Here is a 23,610-nt window from a genome sequence, read left to right as displayed (position 1 = left end):
TTCTTAATCCTTGGAATCAGACTGGAGACCACCATCCTTATTTTCTAGTCACATTATTTTTGAAGGGTAGTAGTTGCTTCTTATCACCAAAACCTTCAATAACCTGGTTTACCAAAGATACCTCATTAAAAAAGAATGTAGTGTGTTCTACTGTTGAAACTGAACTATCTTGAGCTAATAGTTTGAGCAATATATGACAGATGTCCTGTATCACTGTATTTCCTTTGAAAATTAAAAGATCCTGCAGCACCTCTGTGAGTTTGCTGCAGAGCTACAGGGTGCCTTCGTGTACAGTTTGGGAACCAAATGTATTCACCAAATTTCTGCTTTTCACTCCACTCCATTTTGCCCCTCAGTTTATTCAAAGCTACAGTCAAAGCTGCTCAGTTTCAGACCAAATAAAAGCACCAAAAAGAACTGCAAAGCCAGATGATGTCTTCACATTTTAACAGGGCACTTTGAAAGCCACAAAACAACAACCAGGTCACTAAGCCAGAAGTCCTAAAAATAAACTTGGTAATACAAAGGGGATTGACTGTCAGATGCACATCTTGGGGCTCTCTCTGGTTGTGAAGGATAAATCAGAAGGGGAGGCAAGGCCATCAACTGGACCAGCCCGATGGTTATAGGAACTGCGGAGCGGGGAAGGGGTAAAGATGACAATGGGGGACATGTTTAGGAAGAAAAGTCAATAGGCCTGGACCACTATGTTGTGGGACAGCTCATCCTTCCCCACTAACTTTCTGAAGTTCTCATCTTTCCCCCACACCTGGGCAGATATTTCTATTCACCCCTCCCACCCATGGCTGGGGGTGGAGAACAAGGATGTCATCTTTTTGTCCTGCATCCTCCTCATTTCTCCTCTCCATCCTACGCCAGGCTGGAAGGGGCAGGCTTCCCTTTGATAATTAAAAATTAGCTTTTAAAGACAACAGATCTACTGTGAGGGACAGAACTGTCCCTGAATGATGGCAATAATATACTAAAAATGTACAGCTCCTCCCCTCCACCAATGCAAACAGCCCCTTCAGCAACAGAGCAGGGACTGGGAGCAGGGGCTACGGCAGAGGGCAGGTCTCTGAGTGTACTCTTCTCGCCCCGGGCCTTACTACTGTGGGAACCCGAAAACTTTTAATTGTTGGTATATTTATTGATTGTTTTAATTTTCTTAGAGAGAGAGAGAGGAAGGGAGGGAATGAGCAAGAAAGAAACATTGATTTGTTGTTCCACTTACTTATGCATTCATTCGTTGATTCTTGTATGTGCCCTGACTGGGGATTGAACCTGCAACCTTGGCATATTGGGATGATGAGCTACCTGGCCAGGGACTAACTGTTGGTATTTTATAAAGGATAGTGGAGGCTACTGGTAGCTCAGAGGTAAGTTCCTAAAAAGGAACCCCTTTAAATGTTCTCTCTCACATCAGACTGGAAAGTACTGTAGATGTATAATCACTTCTCTCCCACATGAACTTCTCTGACAGATTTTTACGGCTCCCAGCATCCCAGGTGCTTCCCCAGTGTTCTCCAGTCAACTTCAGGAGGATCTTCACTCTGTAACTTATTCTCTCATTTAGGAATGAGTCGCTACCCTACCAACTTAGAACATCTACCCTTTCTGGAAACCTCTTCAACAAATGAACATTATAAAGAAATAGAAAAAGTTAAAAACAACAAACCAACAAAGACACGTGCATGTATGCTGTGAAAGAGAACCACTAAATATAATGTCTAAAAGACAAGCATTAAGGTCATTGGTCTTGTTCAGGTACGTTTTATATTATTGGAAATCAGGAACTGAAGCACTCAGGAACCATAAGCTCTATCAGCTGGTCTCTGGAGTAAAACAGAATTGCGATCCTATGGTCTGATAAATGTCATTTTTCTCATCATGGAGCCAAGTTTGTGTTCCAGAAAAAGGAGAGATGAAAGCAGTGCCATGTTAAAGACTGTAGGAATATTTTAATTCATATTTCAATTCATTACATAATAATATCACAGTCTATTTTACAAGTTAAATGTATGAGAATGTATGAAATAGAAAAGGTAGGAAAAGACTAAATATGGGTCAAGAACATGAATTTTTCCAAAGCCAGGGGCCAAAAGAAGATGCGTGCCCTGTAGGACCCAAGGAGGAGGCAGGGAGGGTGACAGGAACAGCATTGGCTCCTGCACTGGCTCCTGGTATGTGTTTGTCCCATGTTTACCCTGGGAAAGAGTCGAGGCATGCCCTCTGCCCTGGTCTGAGGTGGGGAGTTAGCCTGGTCAGTGGAAGATGGCAGCTTGAGTGCAGAGCTGGTCCCCTTGTGGCCGCAGGTGGGTTTTGTTGTAGAGGGAATTAGGGGTGGAAGTGTCAAAAATCAAATGTGTGGAGGAAAAAAGTAAACAGTTTCCTCTGTTCCCCCCAAAACCCAAATTCTTGAAATGCAATACATTCTTCTCAAACGTAGAAAAGTCTCACTCTGGATGTGCTTACGAGAAGATCGTCGTCAAAAAACTTTGTCTCTATGATAACATTCCCACTGTGAGTAAGAAGAGATGGCAAAAGAGCGATGTGTTAGGCAACAGATTTCATTTCCAGAAAGTGATTTCAATCTGGGTTTGCTGGGCCCTGGACATATACCCACCTAGCACCTTGGCTTGGGGACATTCAAATCTGTGTCTACATGGGGTAGAAGTCTAATATGACATTTAACTTATGTGACTAGGTTTGTCTTCCTCAAGTTCAGAAATCAGAAGAGAGAGCATGTCTTAATCCTTGGTACACTTCAGGCCCTTAGTAGAATGCTCTGCACACAGGGGTGCTTATAAATATACTGATTTTCTGATACACAGAGGTGGTGTCTTTCCCTACAACACTGCTGTGGGTTGGTCTGTCCTTCATCTGTTCTCCTCACTTCGGGTAATAGCACTCTGCTCTTCTTTTGGGGAACCACCCATCTCCAGTCCAAGGGTCCATCAAGTGGTTCCTCCCTCTCCTGGCAAAAGGGTGGACAAGGGATGTAATTTGGGCCAATCAGGCTCTCTCCCTTGAGCAGGATCCTTCCCTATGGCTGCTCCTTGAGGAAAACATCCACAGATTTTTGCCATCCTTCAAGCTGCCAGGAGCTCAGCCCTTTCTGTCATGTTAGCCAGGGTCAGTTTCTATGGCTGGCAACGAAAGAACCCCAAATGATAGATCTGTGCTGGGAACCGAGTTAAGGGCAACAGAGGTACTGTTTTGGGGTTCTAAAAAAGTAATATATGACTTCAATAACCTAAATATATTGTCAAAGACTTACTGGTTCTAGTACCTAAAAGAAATCAGGCCTGGCCAAGAAGTCAGATTATGGTTAATAAAATCTAAAAAATGCCCTTCTGCATACTACGCTGTATTTTCCCAGGGTAATTAATAGCCAGAAGATACATTTTTGCTGATAATTAATTATAAGATAGGTAAATAATTCAAGATCTGACTGGTTTATAGAATATAAAAACACCTACTGTTGTAATTAAAAAACTACTAAAGACTTATATATAACTTCTATTTACAAATTCAACATGGCTTTAGGGCCTGTTTAGAGAGATGATCCAACATTACACAATTACCTGTGTGAATAACTCATTACTAGGCACTTTACTAAAACCTTTGAAAGACAAATATCTTTTCCTAAGATAAAATGGTGGGTGGGTAGTTATTGACAGTGTTTTTGGACAAAGGACAAAGTAATTATTATTTGAGTAGGAAGCACAGCTATTAAAATGGTAAGGTATAATGAAAAACTATAACCAAACATTATCCTCTAAAACAGAATTAGGACTTTACCAGATTCTGTTAAAGGCCATTCAAACAAAGTACAGAGTACCAGAAGTTTGGTAGTCAGGAAAGGGAAGAAATTAGCATGGATTTAATATAATATAGATTACATGCCAGCTTCCTTCTATGTCATCTCACTTTATTCTCACTACACCTTTGTGAGAGAGAATTATTAATTCTATATTTAGAGAGAAGAATAAGGACCAGAGAGGTAAAACAGATTGTCCAAGATTACATAGTCAAGTTTAATCAGGAATTTAGTCTAAAGGTCTAATCTAAAGTTTTCTATCCTTTCCAATCCATCACGCTGCCTTTTTCACATGACAAAAGTCAGTACCTGTAAAGTCAGATACCCCTGGATACTCTTTTAGCCTCTTTTTAAAGTAGGTTGCCTGCCCACTGAACAGGACCATGAGTCCCACCTGCCTGGAATGCCTGCTTCTAGATACATCCACAATTCCTGCGGCCTGCTCACTCACGTTAGCACGCTGGCGGTCATCATCTGGGACTCGGGCGCTGCCTCTATCAGGGACTGCCAGGTGTTTGTGGAGTTCGGGATCACAAAGCCAAACTCGAAGGACCATTCTGAGGGAAGAAGGAAAATGGATCAGTGGACATCCCAGATAGAGTCTCAGGGCTCCTTGTCCCTCTCCTTTAGAGCGAGCCTCTTTTTTACCTTGAGAACCACCAATGAAACCTCCCAGGGCAGAGGCATAAAAAGGACTCCCTTCGGCTGTCCTCTGAACTACACCAGAGGCCTAGTCCCTATGCTCTGGAGTCTAAAGAACTAGGACCAGTGGGTGAATACAGTATAAGCAAAGTTGTCTTAGAAGTAAGGCTGGATGTAAATAAAAGTATAGAACAGAAGTATAGAATAGGCCTTTTCACCTGGAATGTTAGCTCTAGGACACATATGTGCACTCTTATACTCATGGTGAAAACTCAATGCAGAGTGGCCCTGCCAGTAAAATCTGTGAGACTGTATGGAGAGCACTGTACCAGGCCCTAATCAGCAGCTTCCTTGTGACCGTGTTACAATACCACCTCAGTGACAAAGCAGGCACCGATGTCTGGCCCAAACTGTCAGAAACCTTTTGTTGAGCTCAAAGCCCCTTATAGTGCCAGCTTTGTTTCTGTTTATTCTCACTGGGGGTCCCCAATCTTGCAGGGTGTAGGAATCCTGTCACAAACTGAGTTGCAAAGTGAATGTTATTAAAGCAGTGTTTTATAGCTCATTGCGTCTTGCCTTTTGTCCCTGTCACCCTAAGCCTGGATTTCAGGCACGGAGCAGCAGAATACCTTCTAGGCATTGCCCTTTGAAGTAAACTTTTTGTTCCAGGCGGAATTTTTCCATTTGTTCTGCTGAAGAGAAGTTCAATTCTCGAGACACTGCCTTGCACTTGAGAATTTTCTTCGGAACACGGGCTGGTAAAGAAAAGGAAATATTGAAGCCATTCTAAATTAAAGCACATTACTATGGTGCTTCAAGTTTCTGGAAACTGATTTAGAGAGCCCATTTTCTATGTTAAATTTCAAAGAATGCCTTAGTAACAGAATTATACTTTTTAATTAAAGAGGTCCCCAATTGGTAAAGTGTATCTGACTGAAAGATTATCAAGGCACATCAGATTTAGTGCGTTTAAAGGCCTTACCTAGCTACTGTCATCAGGAAAGGGGCTGAAAGGGCACCTTCTCTCTACTCTGTTCTATTGGTTTTAACCCCTTAGTTTTTCTTTTTATTTAAGGGAGATGAAAATGCAAATTTTATTTGGGGAAAAAAATTGAGTCTTAGTTTATATCTTTGGGTATATTCTAATGCTAAAATTTCAACACAAAGTGGGTTCTGGGAAGTGGGAGACAGAAACTTAAGAAACTAGAAATCTCAATAACATGTAGATGAATGTGCTGTGCCTCCAGGGCTCACCCTCCTATTAGTCTGCATTGACTTAACTCCTTAATGCTTAGGCCCTGCTCCCCAGTCATCAAGAGCTTTGCAGACAAAGGGTCGGAAAGTACCTTCATGCTCCACTCCAGGAACTGACAGGTCTTCTGTGCCTTGCCAGAGTATCTTCCCTGTCTCAGCATCCCGGAGGTTCATCCAATTTCTGATCAAATATATTGAGGAAAAATAAGGCACTAAAAGTGACTTCTCCTTTGTACTTGGCCTAACTGCTAAGTGCCATCCAAGCAAATAGGTTTGTGTAGGCGAGTCCATAAGACATGTAAAGGAAGAAGCACGAAACCCGGAGGAGATATTGTCATCTACAACATAAGAACCAAAGATTGCACACATCTAGAAAGAGGTAAAAAATGAACAGTGCCGCTCTGCCAGTGTGGCTCAGTGGTTGAGCATCGACCTATGAACAAGGAGGTCATGGTTCGATTCCTGGTCAGGGCATGTGCCCGGGTTGTGGGTTCAATCCCAGTGGGGGGCATACAGAAAGCAGCTGATGAATGATTGTCTCTCATCACTGAAGTTTCTATCTCCCTGTCTTCCCTTCCTCTCTGAAATAAATAAAAAATATGTATATTTTTAAAAAGGACACTCAGAGAACAAAAAAAGAAATCTAGAAAAATATACATTTTGATAGCAGAACCAAACAGCTCAAATGAAAACAAAGGTTTTTGTTGTTGTTTAGTTTTTAAAAACTATGGACAAATCATTAAAGGAAAAGAAAATTAATATTATCCATGCATGGAGGCTAAATATGAGAAAGATAGTTAATATGGCTAAGTATGGGAAAGATGGTTAATATTTATAAAGAAACTGAGCTTCAATTCAGATAGTTGATATAGCTTATGTCTTTTTTTTTTCTTTTGCTGTCTAGCAACCAAATCCTCTTCCCAACAGCACATTGCAGCCTCCCTTCCCCAATGGGAGGCAGTGACTGCTTTGCACTATAGCAACTAGAAGATCCAGAACCTTTTTCCTGGTCCTGCTGCAGCTGGAGGCAAGGACATAACTAGGCTCAGACACCTGGGTACTTCATTCTGGGGCTCTGAAACTGTAGTCACACAGGACTTGAGGAAAAGCCAGCAGTTCTTCAGGAGGGGCAGCAGGTAGTGCTAATCTGGCCATTCCTGCAGTGTGACCACTGCTCTGGGTCCTGGTCCTCCACTGCCAGTCAGTTTCCAAAGCCCCAGACAGCCTTTGAGCCTTTCCCACTTGCAGTTGAGAACCCTGAACAACACAGTTTTTTGTTTGTTTTTGTTTTGGTTAATCCTCACCAGAGGATATTTTTTTCCATTGATTTTTTTTAGAGAGAGTGGAAGGGAGGGATAGAGACACAGAGAGAGAAACATCGATGTGAGACAGCCACACATTGATTCATTGCCTCCTACTCCTTCCCCCTCCCCTCCCCAATCTGGGCTGTGGATCAAGCCTGCAACCAAGTTACGTGTCCTTGACCGAAATAGAACCCTTCAGTCCACAGGCCAACGCTCTAAATGTGGCTAGTTCTAACACGGTTTTTTAGAATCACTGTATATGTAATGGTACTACATTTAACTCATTGGGAAGGTTATTTCTACATTTTGCTGCTGTATAAGAAAAGTTACTAAAGATAACTAAAGGTTATCCAGCAGAGTGCCTTGAATGTGATGGGTATACTAGCTTCCTGTGCCCTCCACCTGCTTATGAACACGCCCCCCACCCCCCCAATACACACACACAAACCCACTGCTTTGAGTTTGTGTTGGCTGTGCTACTCTCCGCCTGGAGTGTGCATTCCTAACAAACTCTTCTTCTGTGCTCATTACATCGCCAGGTACTGCTGTGCTTCTATATCTAGGTGGTTTTCTCTCTGCTTCATATTTCTAAACTCCACTTTTTTTAAACAACTAAATTAAAAAGCAAGTCAAAAGTATACATACTTGTTTAGGTCATGTCTTACAATTCTAATTACTACAAATATGTTTACCCATTTTGGGGTCTCTTGGGGTTAAGAGAAAGCTTCCCCAACTGGAGAAATAAAACAATAGATACTATTGCTCTAGCAAGTCCATTCTGAGCTCAGATCTAACCAGAATGGCCTTAGCCTTAGCTGGTTTTGCTCAGTGGATAGAGCATTGGCCTGCAGACTGAAGGGTCCCGGGCATATGCCCAGGTTGCGGGCTCGAAATGCAGCCGATCAATGATTCTCTTTCATCATTGATGTTTCTCTCTCTCTCCCCCTCTCCCTTCCTCTCTGAAATCAATAAAAATATATTTAAAAAATAAACTGAAGGGCCTTAGACATTTAAGCCTAAGGTTTTCAGAAGACACACTACTCATTCGACCTCCTCTGTGCATGCTTTTCATTCTTTCTCTACAGAGAGTCTCTTATGTACCAATCCAGCCACAGTGGACACCAGACTTTCTTTCTTTCTTTTTTTTTTTAATATATTTTATTGATTTTTTACAGACAGGAAGGGAGAGGGATAGAGAGTTAGAAACATTGATTAGAGAGAAACATCAATCAGCTGCCTCCTGCACACCCCTTACTGGGGATGTGCCCGCAACCAAGGTACATGCCCTTGATCAGAATCGAACCCGGGCCCCTGCAGTCCACAGGCCGACGCTCTATCCACTGAGCCAAACCAGTTAGGGCCAGCCTTTCTTAAATAATAAAAATAAAATTACTTCTAAAGTTCCAGGCTCATATTCAAGTGGGGGCAAGACTACTGCAATAAAAGCCTTGGAGAAGGAGCTCCCCTCACAAAGCAACAACTGGATCAGACCTAGCAGCTTCCAGAAAAGTATTATTGTCACTGGCCCAGATCAGCAAAGAAAAGCCTTAATAAATAATTCAAAATTAAAGAAATAAAAACAGAGCTCCATCCAACGATGATGGGCTAGAAGACACTTAGAGCCCCTCCACATTCTGTAGTTTTAAGGGTGAAAAGGAAGGCTCTGAGTTCATAGTGGAGATGCAGCCATTTGGGAACAGCCTTATAAATCATAAAAATACAAATCCATGATAGCCTACTAGTAAAAAGAAAAAAATTATTGAGGTAGGTGTCTTAGAATAATAATAAGAAAAGCTGGACCTCTAAAGAGGGAGCATATTTGGCTAAAAATGTTGGAAATGAAAGGTAAGCTTTGATGGCTGGTCATCATCTGGCTGAAAACATTTTTGTTTGACAGTTTTTTGCCAAGCAGATTTTTCAGAGAAAAAGAGCCTGAGTTTTAAGACTCAAACGGCAAGTCAATTCCAATCTTGAGAGAGGAGAGGATTAAGTAGACAAGCTTTAAGGAGGGGGCCTGGAGGGACTATTTATAAATACCACCTTCTGGGTCAGCCAGGTCTTACATGACCTGACTACCTAGCATCCATCACCCAGACCGCCTGACATCCAACTGATAAGTGTCTTGGACCAACTAAGAATACAGAACTGATTAGTCTCCATAAGAACTTAAAACTTTCCTTTCTTCTTCAGCACACTTCTGGGTTTTTGCCTAATTGTGTTTACAAACTCTAAGACCCTTGAATATATCTTTGTTGTTTATTTCTTTAAAAAAAAAAAAAAAGCTCCCTGTGATTTGTGCACAGGACAAGCACAAAGGAACACTCCTCGACTGTGGGATGCCATGGCTCAGGGGAAAGCTGTCCTTGGTGGCCTCTTATTTGCAACCAGACAGACAAAAGAAGCACTCTCATATGTAAAAGCAAGAGCATCTTTAAAATAAGCTTCAGAGCCAAAACAATAAACTTCAGAGCAAAATCAATAGTTTGTAAAGTGTCAAGCCTTAGGAAAGATTAAAAAGAGAAAGTAAATGAAGATAAACATTATGGAAGAAAAAGAGACTTGGCTCACCATGGAAGGTTATGTAAGTCCTCTTATGTTAAAGAACAGATGTGATCTGGTATAACTTCAGTCCAGGGCAGGAGTTGGGGACAGATCTGAGGTAGAAAAGGCATTCATGGAGATGGTGATAGAGTGGGAAGGGAAGGCGTGGGGTTTGGAAGAAACCAGTTAGATGAATGGGGTACTAGGTAAATTTCCTCTAGAGATGTGAATGCAGGGACTGGAATAAAGGATTTAAAATATTTTGTAATAACCATCTTGAAGCATTTTGGAATGATACACTGGCTCTTGGAATCTTAATTAGTTTTAAATGGAAATGGTTCACATCTGTTTTTATACACTGAGTGGCCAGATTATTATGACCACCTGACGTTTGTAGGCAAATTAGCCGTACACTGCATCGTATGGGATATGGAAGCCTAAGGCCTGTTCGAACACCTTTGCTGTCTGCAGTTACCAAGATAAAACGTCTCCAATTCACACAGGAACACAAGGATTGGACAATCGAGCATTGGAAAAAAGTCATGTGGTCTGATGAATCACGTTTCCAGTTACATCATGCAGATGGCAGAGTGAGAATTTGGCAGAAACAGCATGAAGGCATGCACCCCACATACATGAGTACAACCCTTCAAGCTGGTGGGGGCAGTGTTATGGTTTGGGGCATGTTTTCCTGGCATGATTTGGGCCCTTTAATTCGTGTGGAACAACGTCTGAATAGCACAACATACCTAAGTATCATTGCTGATCAAGTTCATCCTATCAATTTGATGGCGTATCCCAATGGAGATGGCTTCTTCCAACAAGACAATGTGCCATGCCACGGTGCTCGTATTGTGCAGGAGTGGTTTCAAGAACATGAGGGAGACTTTACCTTGCTTAGGTGGCCCCCATAATCACCAGATCTCAATCCAATTGAGCATTTGTGGGACGAAGTTAAAAGAACCATCAGGCAGCTGGTTCCACATCCATCAAATCTCACAGAACTGGACAGTGCTATTCATCAGGCCTGGTGTCAGATTCCTCGCATCACCTTTCAACATCTTGTGGAGTCAATGCCAAGAAGAATCGCCGCAGTATTGAAGGCAAAAGGTGGCCCAACGAAGTACTGATGGGGGTGGTCATAATAATCTGGCCACTCAGTGTATATTAAACAGAACAGATCCACTGTGCATGCCACTACCTCACTGGCCAGTTGAGGGAGGAGGAAGCAATGAGGGAGATTAGGGGAGGGGAAGAGAGTAGAGAGAGGCAACAGGGAAGGCAAAGATGAGAAAAAGGAAGGAAACACAGAACACACACAAACAGAGGGAGAGAGGGAAAGACATAGAGAGTGAAAGAAAAAAAGATACTCAGAAAAAGAGACAAACAGAATGAAGAGACAGCTCCAAGACAGAGGGGAACAAAACAGAAGAGCTCAGCAAGTTTAGGATAAGACTCCAGTGTTTCCTACTTTAACATAACACTGGCTTATAGGAGTCGTCTTAGCTACTGCCTTTCATAGAAGGATTTGGAATTGATGGGAAGAGGAGGAAGACTGTGAAAATGTTAATTGGCTGATTCACAGTTTCCTGTAATTTACCATCCAAACTGTGGTACTTCTGAGAATGAAAGAGGGTGCTAACTGGATAGCAAACTTATATGAATTGTTCATGTAAAGTGTTTAGAACAGTGCTCAGTGCATTATCTATTACTGTTATTATTATTTCTTTATCATCTTTCTATCAGCCTCCTGATGGTTTTCCTTACTTCTATTTTTGCTTCCTCTTCTAATCCATTCTCCTCACAGAAGGAAGTCGTTTCTTAAAATTGGAAAATAGATGTCAATCCCTGTTTACCTTTGCACTTAAAACAATTTTGAGTTCTTTGCACAGTTTACAAGACCCCCTCAGCCACAATGCTCTAGCCACAATGGACTCCTTTCTCTTTCTCCAATGCACTATAGAGTCTCTTCTGCCTGAGATGCCCACACAAGTGCTCTTCCCCTTAACTCTTCAGACCCGCAGGTCCTGGTTTGTGGCACCTCCTCAGATTCTTAGGACTACTCAGTCTACAGTGGTCTCTGAAACCAGATCTGCCTGACTCCTAAGAAAATCACTAGAAAACAATTATTTTTTCCCCTACTATTGGCACTTGCTGTTAAGCTAGATCTCTTAATTTCTCTTTTATATTGTTGATATAATGATCTTCCAACTAATTTCTCTCCTTCAATCTCTAGCCCATTGTTTTGCCAAGTGTAGTTTGATGACCTTGTTAAATATGTTGTTTCTTCAAAACAACAATGATGTACCATCTCACACCTGTCACAATGGCTATCATCAACAAATCAACAAACGACAAGTGCTGGAGAAGATGTGGAGAAAAAGGAACCCTCGTGCACTGCTGGTGGGAATGCAGACTGGTGCAGCCACTGTGGAAGACAGTATGGAGTTTCTTCAAAAAGTTAAAAATGGAACTCCCATTTGACCCAGTAATCCCACTTCTGGGAATATAGCCCAAGAAACCAGAAACACAAATCAGAAAGGACATATGCACCCCTATGTTCATAACAGCATAATTTATAATAGCTAAGATTTGGAAACAGCCTAAGTGCCCATCAGCAGATGAGTGGATTAAAAACTGTGGTACATCTACACAATGGAATACTACGCTGCTATAAAAAAGAAGGAACTTTTACCATTTGTAACAGCATGGATGGACCTGGAGAGTATTATGCTAAGCGAAATAAGCCAGTTGGACAAAGATAAATATCACATGATCTCACTCATACTAGTATGTGAGATATAATGATCAACATAAACTGATGAACAAAAATAGATCCAGAGACAAAGAAACACTGAACAGAATTTCCAATCTCAGAGAGAAGGCAGGGGAGAGGGGATCAACCAAAGGACTTGTATGCATGCACATTAGCATAACCAATGGACGCAGACCCTGGGGCAGTGGGGGCTTGTCCTGGGGGGCGGGAATGGCAGGGGCAGGTCAATCGGGGAAAAAGGAGACATGTAATACTTTAAACAATAAAAAAAAAAATGTTGTTTCTTAGGCCTCATCTCCAACCTATTTAATTAGAATCTCTCTAGAGGCCTGGGAATGCTCATTTTGAAAAGCAATTTTTACATGCAATAAAGTTGAAGTATCACTTGTCTAGTCTTTATAATCTAACTAGAAGCCCGGTTCATGAAATTTGTGCACTGGTAGGGTCCCTAGCGGCCGCCGGCCGGGTATTCCCTTCCTTCCCCCGGCCGGCCCCGCCCCCTGGTCAAACTCCCAGACGAACTCCCAGTCGAAGGAACAATTTGCATACTATGCTTTTATTATATAGGATACATTGTGACTAGAATTACATCCCTAAAAAGCTGGATCATATCACTTCAGAGAAAATTTCCTAGCTTCTTAGTTTAGCACTTAAAGTTCTTTACTCTGTGGCACAAACATCTCTCCAGTCTCCCTTTCTACTTCATACCCTCGCAATACCCCATTCTCATCTAGGCATAGTGACTTCACCATGCGCTCATGCACCTCTCTGTGCTCCACTTGGACACTTGTTTGAAGTCTCTCGTCAGAAGAGCCAGCAAAATCAAAAGAGTTGACCCAATCAAGTTGACCCAATCAAGTGTTATGATCACCACAAGGCTACATCAGGCAAGCTGATTAAAGGAGGTGTGAAGAAAACTTTCTTTACCTTAAGAGGACCCCTGTGGAGGCAACTGTGACAGAGGAAAATGGGACTAACAATGACATGGTAATTATCATTGGCAGAAGCTGGGTATAATTTTCCCAGATGTACCAACTGCAGAGAAAAGCCATCCATATCACCCCAAGAAAATCTCTAAAATATATCAAGTGTGACTAGTCCACTTCTACCACTGAGAGAAGAAAACACCTTTGCCATAAACACTGTGCAGCAAAACTTGTTCCAAAAAACAGCAGAGTTTCTCATTGTGTGATGAGACTAAGAGAAAAGCAATAAGGCAGATGTCAAGTTCCCTAAAAAGTTACACAGCCCAGGATTTGGAATGATGGTCAGACTGTGAAGCTCAAGCTTGTCCCTCTGTCCGCTGCTGCCTCCTTCCCATGATAAGGAATAAAGCAACAATAAAACAGCCATCTTATTCTTGGTGCTCTGCCATCATCTTTCTTATCCGTTCCTCCAAAGATTAAAGTTCATCCTTGTTTCTATTGCAACTTTAAAAAAATTACTGTGTCTTTTTTCTTAACGAAATGAAAAACAACTTATTTGTAAAAAGACAGAAAAACTAAGTCTTAAGCACTTCTATAAATATCCAACTGCTCAAATGAATGGCAACTCTGATTTCATTCACAGTCTCTTGAAAGTGATTCACAGGTGAAATATAGCTTTTAATCCTTTCAACCATTAGCAGTTCCGTCTCCCTTAGTTTGCTCATTCTTGTATATCCTGAGTTTTATGGTCATTGGCTGGTGTAGAGTTAAAGACAAGTATTAGGTGATGGAAGAGGAATGTAAGTTTTTAACAATGGATTAAAAGAAACATTTTGTATTTAGGGAGAAAAGGAGTCAAGAAATATTGAGCCAGGAGAATAAAGGTGCTATGTGTAAAGTAAGTCATGATTCATGCTTACTGGAAACACAAACACTAGAAGCATTCCCTTTAAAGTCAGAAGTAGTACAGAGAACACATTATTCTGGAGGTACTAGGCAATAACTATAAGAGAAAGAAATAAGAAATATAAAAATTAGAAAAGGGAAAGTAAATTATCATTATTTGCAAGTGATAGGATTATATATCTAGAAAACCCAAAAGAATAAAATGAAAACCTACTGTAAATAATAAACAAATCAAATTGATGGGCTCAAAATTAATATACAAAAAGAAATATATGCCTTGTATATTAACAAAGATCAGAAAATGTAGCAGAATGAAAACATTTCATCTGCAAAAGCAACAAAAAAGTTAAATACTTAGGAATAAACATATATAAGTTGTAAGCTCTATCAGAAAAACTTTAAATGCTACTGAGGGACACAAAAATAGTCTATCTAATAAAAGAGTAATATGCAAATTAACCGCCACTTCGCCATAAAGATGGAGGCGCCCACAGCCAATAAGGAGGGAATATGCAAATTGACGAAACAAAGATGGCAACGCTGGCCAGAGCCATGGAGCCAAGCCGGTGCCCCAGCCAGCTCTGTAGCTGCCACCCAGACAAAGCCATAGTGGCAGGGCCGAGGCAGAGGTGGTTAGGGGCGATCATGCCAGGAGGGGAGGACAGTTGGGGAGCCTAAACCAGCAGTCAGACATCCCCCACTGCCTGATGTCCTGTGGGATCGGGCCTAAACCAGCAGTCAGACATCCCCCACTGCCTGATGTCCTGTGGGATCGGGCCTAAACCAGCAGTCAGACATCCCCCACTGCCTGATGTCCTGTGGGATCGGGCCTAAACCAGCAGTCAGACATCCCCCACTGCCTGATGTCCTGTGGGATCGGGCCTAAACCAGCAGTCAGACATCCCCCACTGCCTGATGTCCTGTGGGATCGGGCCTAAACCAGCAGTCAGACATCCCCCACTGCCTGATGTCCTGTGGGATCGGGCCTAAACCAGCAGTCAGACATCCCCCACTGCCTGATGTCCTGTGGGATCGGGCCTAAACCAGCAGTCAGACATCCCCCACTGCCTGATGTCCTGTGGGATCGGGCCTAAACCAGCAGTCAGACATCCCCCAAGGGGTCCCAGATTGGAGAGGGTGCAGGCCGGGCTGAGGGACCCCCCCCCCCCCGCACAAATTTCGTGCACTGGGCCACTAGTCTTAAATAAATGGAAAGGCACACCCTAATTTTGAATAGAAAAAAATTAATGTCATAAAGATGTAATACTCCATAAATTAATGCAATGTAAAATTGTAAAAAAATGTAAATTTAATGCATTCCAAATAAGTGTAACTATAGGATTTTTAAAAAACCCGATAAACTGATTCTAAAGTTCATATGGAAGTATGAGAATCACCAGGAAAATTCTTAAAAGAAGAGTAACAAAGACTGGTGCCACCACTGTGGAAAACAGTATGGAGTTTCCTCAAAAAGTTAAAAATGGAACTCCCATTTGACCCAGCAATCCCACTTCTAGGACTATATCCCAAGAAACCAGAAACACCAATCAGAAGGGTATATGCGGTCCTATGTTCATAGTGGCACAATTTACAATAGCTAAGATTTGGAAACAGCCTAAGTGCCCATCAGCAGATGAGTGGATTAGAAAATTGTGGTACATCTACACAATGGCATACTATGCTGCTGTAAAAAAGAAGGAACTTTTGCCATTTGCAACAGCATGGATGGACCTGGAGAACATTATGCTAAGCGAAATAAGCCAGTTGGACAAAGATAAATATCACATGATCTCACTCATATGTGAGATATAATGATCAACATAAACTGATGAACAAAAATAGATCCAGAGACAAAGTAGCACTGAACAGACCGTCCAACCTCAGAGAGAAGACAGGAAAGGGGGGAGGTTAGAGATCAACCAAAGGACTTGTATGCATGCATATTAGCATAACCAATGGACACAGACACTAGGGTGGTAGGGGCTTGCCCTCGGGGGTGGGAGTTGCGGGGGGGTGGTGTTGTCAATCGGGGGAAAAAGGAGACATGTAATACTTTAAACAATAAAGACAAACAAACAAACAAACAAACAAAAGACTAAGTTTATTAAAAAAATAAAAAGAACAGTAACAAGAAACAAGTAACAAATATGTCCTTCCAGATATTAAACTTACAACGGTATAGTAATTAAAACAGTGTGTAATGCTGAATATGACCAGACAGATCAATGGAAGAGAATAGAAAGCTCACCTAGAAAACACAATCATAGGGAATTTAGTACATATTAATAGGGACATTTTAAATCAGTGGCAAAACAATGAACTATTAATTAAATAGTGTTGAAACAAAAGGATAGCCATGTAGAGAAATTAAATTAAATCTCTATCTCACTCCTTTCATTAAAATGTATTTCAGATAGATTAAGATTTTAAAAATGATGAAAGGAAAGGAGGGAGAGAGGGAAGGAGGGAGAGAGACAAGGAGAAAAGAGAAAGGCAGGTGGGAGGGAGGAGAAAAATACAAAGGGAAAAGTGAGTGGGAGTGGGAAAGATCTAATATGACAAAAAAATCCAGAAGCCTTTAGAGTCGCTTCCTTCTCTGACCAAAACCTGCAGACTGCCAGAAGTCTTACTTCAGAGCTACTGTGTCATTGTCTTATTCCTCCCACTTAAAGCCTAAAGAGCCTCCTAGTTCTTTTAATATATAATTTATTCCTCCATCTGATTTAAAAACAAACACATTCCAGCTTTTAAACTAAAAGAAACTTTTTTTTTTTTTTGCAGGGGGGGAACTTAGTTTTCACTGTATAACCTTTTATAGTGTTTGAAAATTTTAAAAATCTGTCCATTAACTTAAAATAAAAGCATAAATAACTGATAAAAATTACTTTTTTGGGGGGAGATTAATCCTCACCCGAGGATATTTTTTTCCATTGATTTTTAGAGAGAGTGGAAGGAAGGGATAGAGATAGAGAAATACCGATGTGAAAGAGACACATCAAGCCTGCAACTGAGGTATGTGCCCTTGACCAGAATCAAACCCATGACCTTTCAGTCTGCAGGCAGATGCTCTAACCACTAAGCAACTGGCTAGGGCTAAAAATTACATCTTAATTATTAACCAAAGACAGATCTAATTTTTCATATTTTAGGTTACTTGAATTTCTTTCTCTCATTGGAAGCTTTTCTCTAGTGATGACTTGATCTCATTACTCTAATATACAGTAACTTCCTGATGAAGGCTTTGCCACAGCTCTGTCATGCCAACTTTGGCATTGTTGGTTTTATTTCACTAAAGGCAGAGGTGTGAGGCTTCTTTAAACACAGGGGCAGAATTACAAGGTCTCATATTTGTACCTCCTGGCTAAAACAGACACTATAATCCTACCTCCCTAAAAGAATTAACATTTAAAAAATCAGTTCCCACTTTCCAAATGGCTCCACCCCCAATGCCTATTTCTTGTCTTCTTCCTGTCTGATTTTCTTATACTGCTCCCCATAACACTTCCCCTTATTCTTAACTCTCAAAGTGCTGTTAGCAGGCATTTTGTGTACTAGTTACTGCCTCCCTAATTTGATTATAGGCTTCTTGAGGGTAGAGGCGTTACCTTTCATTAAGTTGATAGCAAAAGCAGGAAATTTTTGGCTGAGTTCCTGGCATTTGATCATGTCAGTCAGTAACTTTTCCATTGTACCAAAAGGACATAGCAAAGATTTTTCTTTTTCTTTTTGGTAATATAGGTAAGAAGGATGAACAGTTATTAGAAATTATTAGGTTTGAGGTACTCTACATAAGGATAGTCAATGTTAATTTTTTATAGGATATATTTTCTTAGGAATAATTTTCATTTTAGAATTGTTTGAATTAAGGCAAAAAAAGCGACTAATTTTTTATCCTTACCTGAGGATATGCTTATTTATTTTATCTTATTTATGTAAAGAATAGTTTATTGATTTTTAGAGAGAGAGGAAGGGAGAGGGAGAGAGAGAAACATCATTGTGAGAGAGCAATACTGATCAGCTGCCTTCTGCACACCCCCTACTGAGGATCGAGCCCAAAACCTGGGCATGTGCCCTGACCAGAATCTAATCGGCAACCTCCTGGTGCACAACCGAGCCACACCAGCCAGAGCCTGTTTATTGATTTTAGAGAGAGGAAGGGGGCGGGGAGAGAAACATCCATTGATTGCTTCCCATTCGCACCCCGACAGGGGATGGAACCGCCACCTAGATATGTGCCCTGACTGGGAAATGAACCTGCAACCTTTTGTTATATGGGTCGACACTCCAACCAATTGAGCCACTCTGCCAGGGTGGAACTAATTTTTCAATCAGTATTTTTAAAAATTCTACTTTGTAAAGTCCATTATCTTGTGGCGATGCCTGCCTGCCTAATAAGTCCATGGCACTTATTAACAGTATCTTAGAGCAGTGATTTTCAACCAGTATGTTGCAAGAATTTTTATTTTATTTTTTAAATTTTATTTTACATTTTCCCCCCCAAGAATTTTTAAAACATGTGATACCTGACTATTTAGTCAGAGGCACTGACCTCTTCTCCCTTAGAATGTCAAATAAAAAAATGACAACAGCCAACACAATAACAACCATCCAGTGTGAATGAATCAAAATTATACCTAGGTTTTTTTTGTCAGATTGGCAAAAAATATATTTTTTGGTGTGTCACTGAATTTAATAATTAGTTTATGTGTGCCATGAGATGAAAAAGGTTGAAAATCACTGCCTTAGAGTTATTATACAGTTTTTTTAAAAAAATATATTTCTTTATTGATTTCAGGGAGGAAGGGAGAAGGAGAGAGATAGAAACATCAATGATGAGAGAGAATCACTGATTGGCTGCCTCCTGCACACCCTACACTGGGGATGGAGCCCGCAACCCAGGCATGTGCCCTTGGCCGGAATCGAACCTGGGACCCAGCAGGCCGATGCTCTATCCACTGAGCCAAGCCGGCTAGGGCTATTATACAGTTTTTATTTATTTAGCACTTGATTCTTATTTTTAGTCTATTTAAATATAATCAAATTCTACAGATAATCCTTTCCTACCATTTTCAGAACAGTTTAGAATTATAAACTTTGGAAAATAGAAATCACTAAAGATGCTACAAATTCAAAATGGGGGCACATTCCTAAAGCTGTGCCAGAAAAGCCAAGATCATTAGCTCTATTATCATGAAACTTGAGCAGGTGCAAAGGTATAATTTTAAAACGGGATATTATTATAAATAAACAGCAGAATCAGTCTCCTTTATATTTTCATACTACTTTTAGAAAATTGCTAGCTTTTAAAAATGAATAAGTAGAGCCCGGCCAGTGTGGCTCAGCGGTTGAGCATTGATCTAGGAACCCAGAGGTTGCCGGTTTGATTCCTGGTCAGGGCAATTGCAAGCTCGATCCCCAGTGGGGGTGTGTTCAGAAGGCAGCTGATCGATGATGTTCCTCTCTCAGTGATGTTTCTATCTCTGTATTCCTGTCTCTTTAAAAATCAATAAAAACATATTTTTAAAGAAATGAATGAGTATATCTGTTTGCTGCTCATCTGAATGTACACATTTAGCTAGAAAAAGGTATTACATCTAAGATTCTGTGAGATGCCTTAATGTAAGAGCCCAGAGAGAATGCTTTTCTATGCAGGTGGATTTAATTTTAGCAATTTCACAGTCATATGAAAATAAGGATTTTTTTTTGTAAATTAAATGATTTACAAAGATTTGTAGGAATTTACTGTTTTAAAGGTACTAAATGAATTTTTTTTTAATGAATGGAGTAACTTTTCTCTGATAAAGCCCTAATTTGAGAGTTGTAAGTGAATTTCTATTCCTGTGATTTCCTAAGGCCATGATAAGTCTTCACTGTGATAGGGAAGAATTCCAATCATGTTAGATGATAACAACTTTTAAAGATTATACCCCATTTAGACACACTCACATTTCAGATACTGAACCCCCTAAAAACTAGAACTTAATTTGTCACACCACCATAATATATCTTTACCTACCTCACAATAACTCTCTCTTTAAAAAAATTCCTTTCATGTTTTTATAAAGTTACCTTTTTTCCTTTTTTTAAATCCAAAGACCCTGAAATGCATCACTGTAATATCAATGACACCTTATAATAAGTATAACTTTCAATATTGCCTCAAGCAAGGATCAAGATCAAACTATCTACCGCAAACTTTTAAGGCAGCATGAACTTTGTTTGACCAAGAGAACCTGAAACTGCTATATTAGTAACTGCTGGCAGAGATGGCTAATGTCAATTTGCTCCTGTTACATTATTTTCCTTTGTCTCAGTCAGCCACAGATGAGGGCGACAGGGTTTGCTTTTGACTCGTAACAACAGCAGAGGCTATGGATTCCCTCCCCTGACTAACTTGACTCCTGGCTCCTCCCCTGGAAACAGTAAAACTGGAGACAGAACACACCAAACAGGATGAGAAATCTGCTATTCCATGAAACTTTCAGTTGGCTCCTTGGGGAACACAGAAATGTCCCTCAGAAGGAAATTTTGTGGAGCTGGGTTTGACAAAAATTTCACTAGCTTGTTACCCTTTGTTCTTCTTCTTTTTTTTGTTAATCCTCACCTGAGGATATTTTTTCCATTGAGTTTTAAAGAGAGTGGAAGGGAGGGGGAAGAGGGAGAGAGAGAGAGAGAAAGAGGAGGGAGAGAGTGAAACATCAATGTGAGAGAGACACATCAACTGGTTGCCTCCCACATGCACCCCAACTGGTGCCGGGGATAGAACCTGCAACCCAGGAATCGAACCCAAGACCCTTGGTGCACCGGCTGATACTCTAACCACTGAACAACACCAGCCAGGGCTACCCTTTGTTCTTTGCTCAACATCTCATTTCTTTTAATACACATCTACTGACTCTGACTGTAAATAAGATAGCTGAAAAGCAGCTGGTTGGTTACATGACTGTTTTGCATGGTTATTCAACAAATGAACTCTCAGGGTAATTCTAAAACATGTTATCCAGGTAAAACAGTAGTTAATGGGATCATATCAATGTTTATTTCCGATTTTGATAATATATTATGGCTATGTAAGATGTTATCATTAAGGGACATTGGATGAAAAATACATGGGAACTCACTGTACCATTTTACAACTTCCTGTAAGCTAAAATTATTTCAAAATGAAGCTTAAAAATAAACAAAATAAACAAAGACACCCATATGTACATCCACACTACTTTCTAAGACAACATTTAAGACTGTAAGGCTATGCTTTTCTTTATGGCAGTGGTTCTCAACCTTCCTAATGCCACGACCCTTTAATACAGTTCCTCATGTTGTGGTGACCCCCAACCATAAAATTATTTTCGTTGCTGCTTCATAACTGTAATTTTGCTACTGTTATGAATCGTAATGTAAATATCTGATATGCAGGATGTATTTTCATTGTTACAAATTGAACATAATTAAAGCATAGTGATTAATCACAAAAACAATATGTAATTATATATGTTTTTTTCGATGGTCTTAGGCGACCCCTGTGAAAGGGTTGTTCGACCCCCAAAGGGGTCGCGACCCACAGGTTGAGAACTGCTGCTTTATGGCCTTCAATATCCCATTGCTGTTTTACTTATGTTTAAACCTTATCACTCGAGTTTTTCCTTAGTAATATCAGAGTAAATGATATTCCAGTAATATAACAAAACTTTCAGTAGGGAAATTAAGCAAAGAGAGGCCAGGAGGGGCCTCTTTTGACTGGGATTTCTTTCTCACCCTGAGAATTACTGGTTTCAAGGTGGGGAGAAGATGCAGAAGAGTTAATAGTTGTGGAGAGAGCTGCTGAGTTATGAACAAGCTAGTGGTGGGTTTGAACCAGAGTAACTAGGAAAACAATGGTACTTTATAAAAATTAAGGAATTTAGAGAGAAAATTGATTTTATTTTAGAGAGGAGAGGAAAACTGTTGATAACAGTCTGGTGAAGGAGGATGCTAACTGGGAGGGCCTTCAAGTACCTCAAGGATGAAATGGAAAAAAAAAAGAGGTTAATGTAGAACATGTAGGTGGCAGAGGTGGGAAGTACACTAAAGTTTAAGTCAGGCTACAATAATTAGTGTGGTGCTAGCACAAAAATTGGCAGATTGATGTACTAGCAAACCTATCTGTGACCCCAACACATGTTGACTTTAATATATGCTAAAATCCAAATCAGTGAAGAAAAATGGTTAATTATCTCACATTGCTTACTATAATATACTCCAATTGACCACAACAGTTAGAATATAAAGAAAATATAGATGAATATTTATAAGACCTACGAATGAGGAAGGCCTCTCTAAGCAGAAAAACAAAAGGAGAAACCATTAAAAGAGTAAAGCATATATAATTCCACAGAAAAAGTTCAGAACCTGAGTGGTTTCAGCAGGAGAGGGAGGACACTAGGGCTGGGAACTGAGATCAAAAGAGATAAGTTGATCCAAGTGGTTTTAAATTTTTATAAGAAGAATGTATTTGTGTATTACCTGAATTAAATTTAATTTTAAAAGTATTTCAGAAAATAAAAATATAGAATAACTTCTATACTTCAGAGTCATAAAATTCAGCCAAATGAAAAACTAGAAAAATATTTATAATACAGCAAACAAAAGGACAGGGTCTTTGCTACATAAGGAGCACTTATATATGAAAAAGATAAACAAGCTCAAAAGAATACTATCCAAAACATAGGGGAAATGCAAATTTTCACCTATCAAACCGGCGTCCTGAGCCTGGCCCTTAGAGTAGGTGAGGACGAAAGAGCTGTCCTCCCCAGGGTTCCTAGGGAAATGGCCTCCTTGGGGGCGGGTCAGGTTTCAGTGTGGAAGGCAGATGGGAGGGATGCTCAGTGAAGAGCTCCAGAAGGGAGGGGATTTTGTTTAGAATGAAAGGAGCTTTCTGACTTGGTGGTGCTAGGGAGAAATTGGTGGAATATAAAGCAAGGGGAGGAGACCACCAGAAAGGACTATTGCCTAGAGCCGTGGTCGGCAAACTGCAGCTCGTGAGCCACATGCGGATCTTTGGCCCCTTGAGTGTGGCTCTTCCTAAGCCTTTGGAGTACCCTAATTAAGTTAATAACAATGTACCTACCTATATAGTTTAAGTTTAAAAAATTTGACTCTCAAAAGAAATTTCAATCGTTGTACTGTTGATATTTGGCTCTGTTGACTAATGAGTTTGCCGACCACTGGCCTAGAGGAGTCTGCATTTTGGGAGGTATAGGAAATTTATAGAAATGAGGTCTGCATGAAGTCATTTATAGCTTATTCTCAAGGTTTCCAGCTTTGGCAAAATTATTTTGGTGCCAAAATTCTTGAGGGCTTTGTCTCTTTGGGCATTGACCTTCATGACCAACCCCCCACCTTCCTTTCCAGTCAGTCACCAAGCCCTGCTATTTCTTGCACTGAAATGCATTTTCATGT

At 40.5% G+C, this 23,610-nt stretch overlaps 1 protein-coding gene across 1 annotated transcript in view; it reads right to left on the bottom strand.

Moving 5' to 3' along the window:
- Nucleotides 1-1,936: 1,936 nt before the first annotated feature.
- Nucleotides 1,937-23,610, bottom strand: part of PDE6D (phosphodiesterase 6D, cGMP-specific, rod, delta) — a 29,304-nt gene continuing 7,630 nt past the window's right edge. Inside the window, exons 3-6 of the mRNA XM_005882962.2 lie at nt 5,812-5,900; nt 5,095-5,220; nt 4,275-4,380; nt 1,937-2,521 (exon numbers count right to left, since the gene is read on the bottom strand). Of these exons, the coding sequence (XP_005883024.1) occupies nt 2,440-2,521; nt 4,275-4,380; nt 5,095-5,220; nt 5,812-5,893 (396 nt within the window). The 5' untranslated portion in view covers nt 5,894-5,900 and the 3' untranslated portion in view covers nt 1,937-2,439. The remainder of the gene's footprint in view (nt 2,522-4,274; nt 4,381-5,094; nt 5,221-5,811; nt 5,901-23,610) is intronic.

Source organism: Myotis brandtii, unplaced genomic scaffold (assembly GCF_000412655.1).
Source record: "Myotis brandtii unplaced genomic scaffold, ASM41265v1 scaffold744, whole genome shotgun sequence".
In the NCBI taxonomy this organism is placed as follows: Eukaryota; Metazoa; Chordata; class Mammalia; order Chiroptera; family Vespertilionidae; genus Myotis; species Myotis brandtii.
This window is presented reverse-complemented; position numbering and strand designations above follow the sequence as displayed.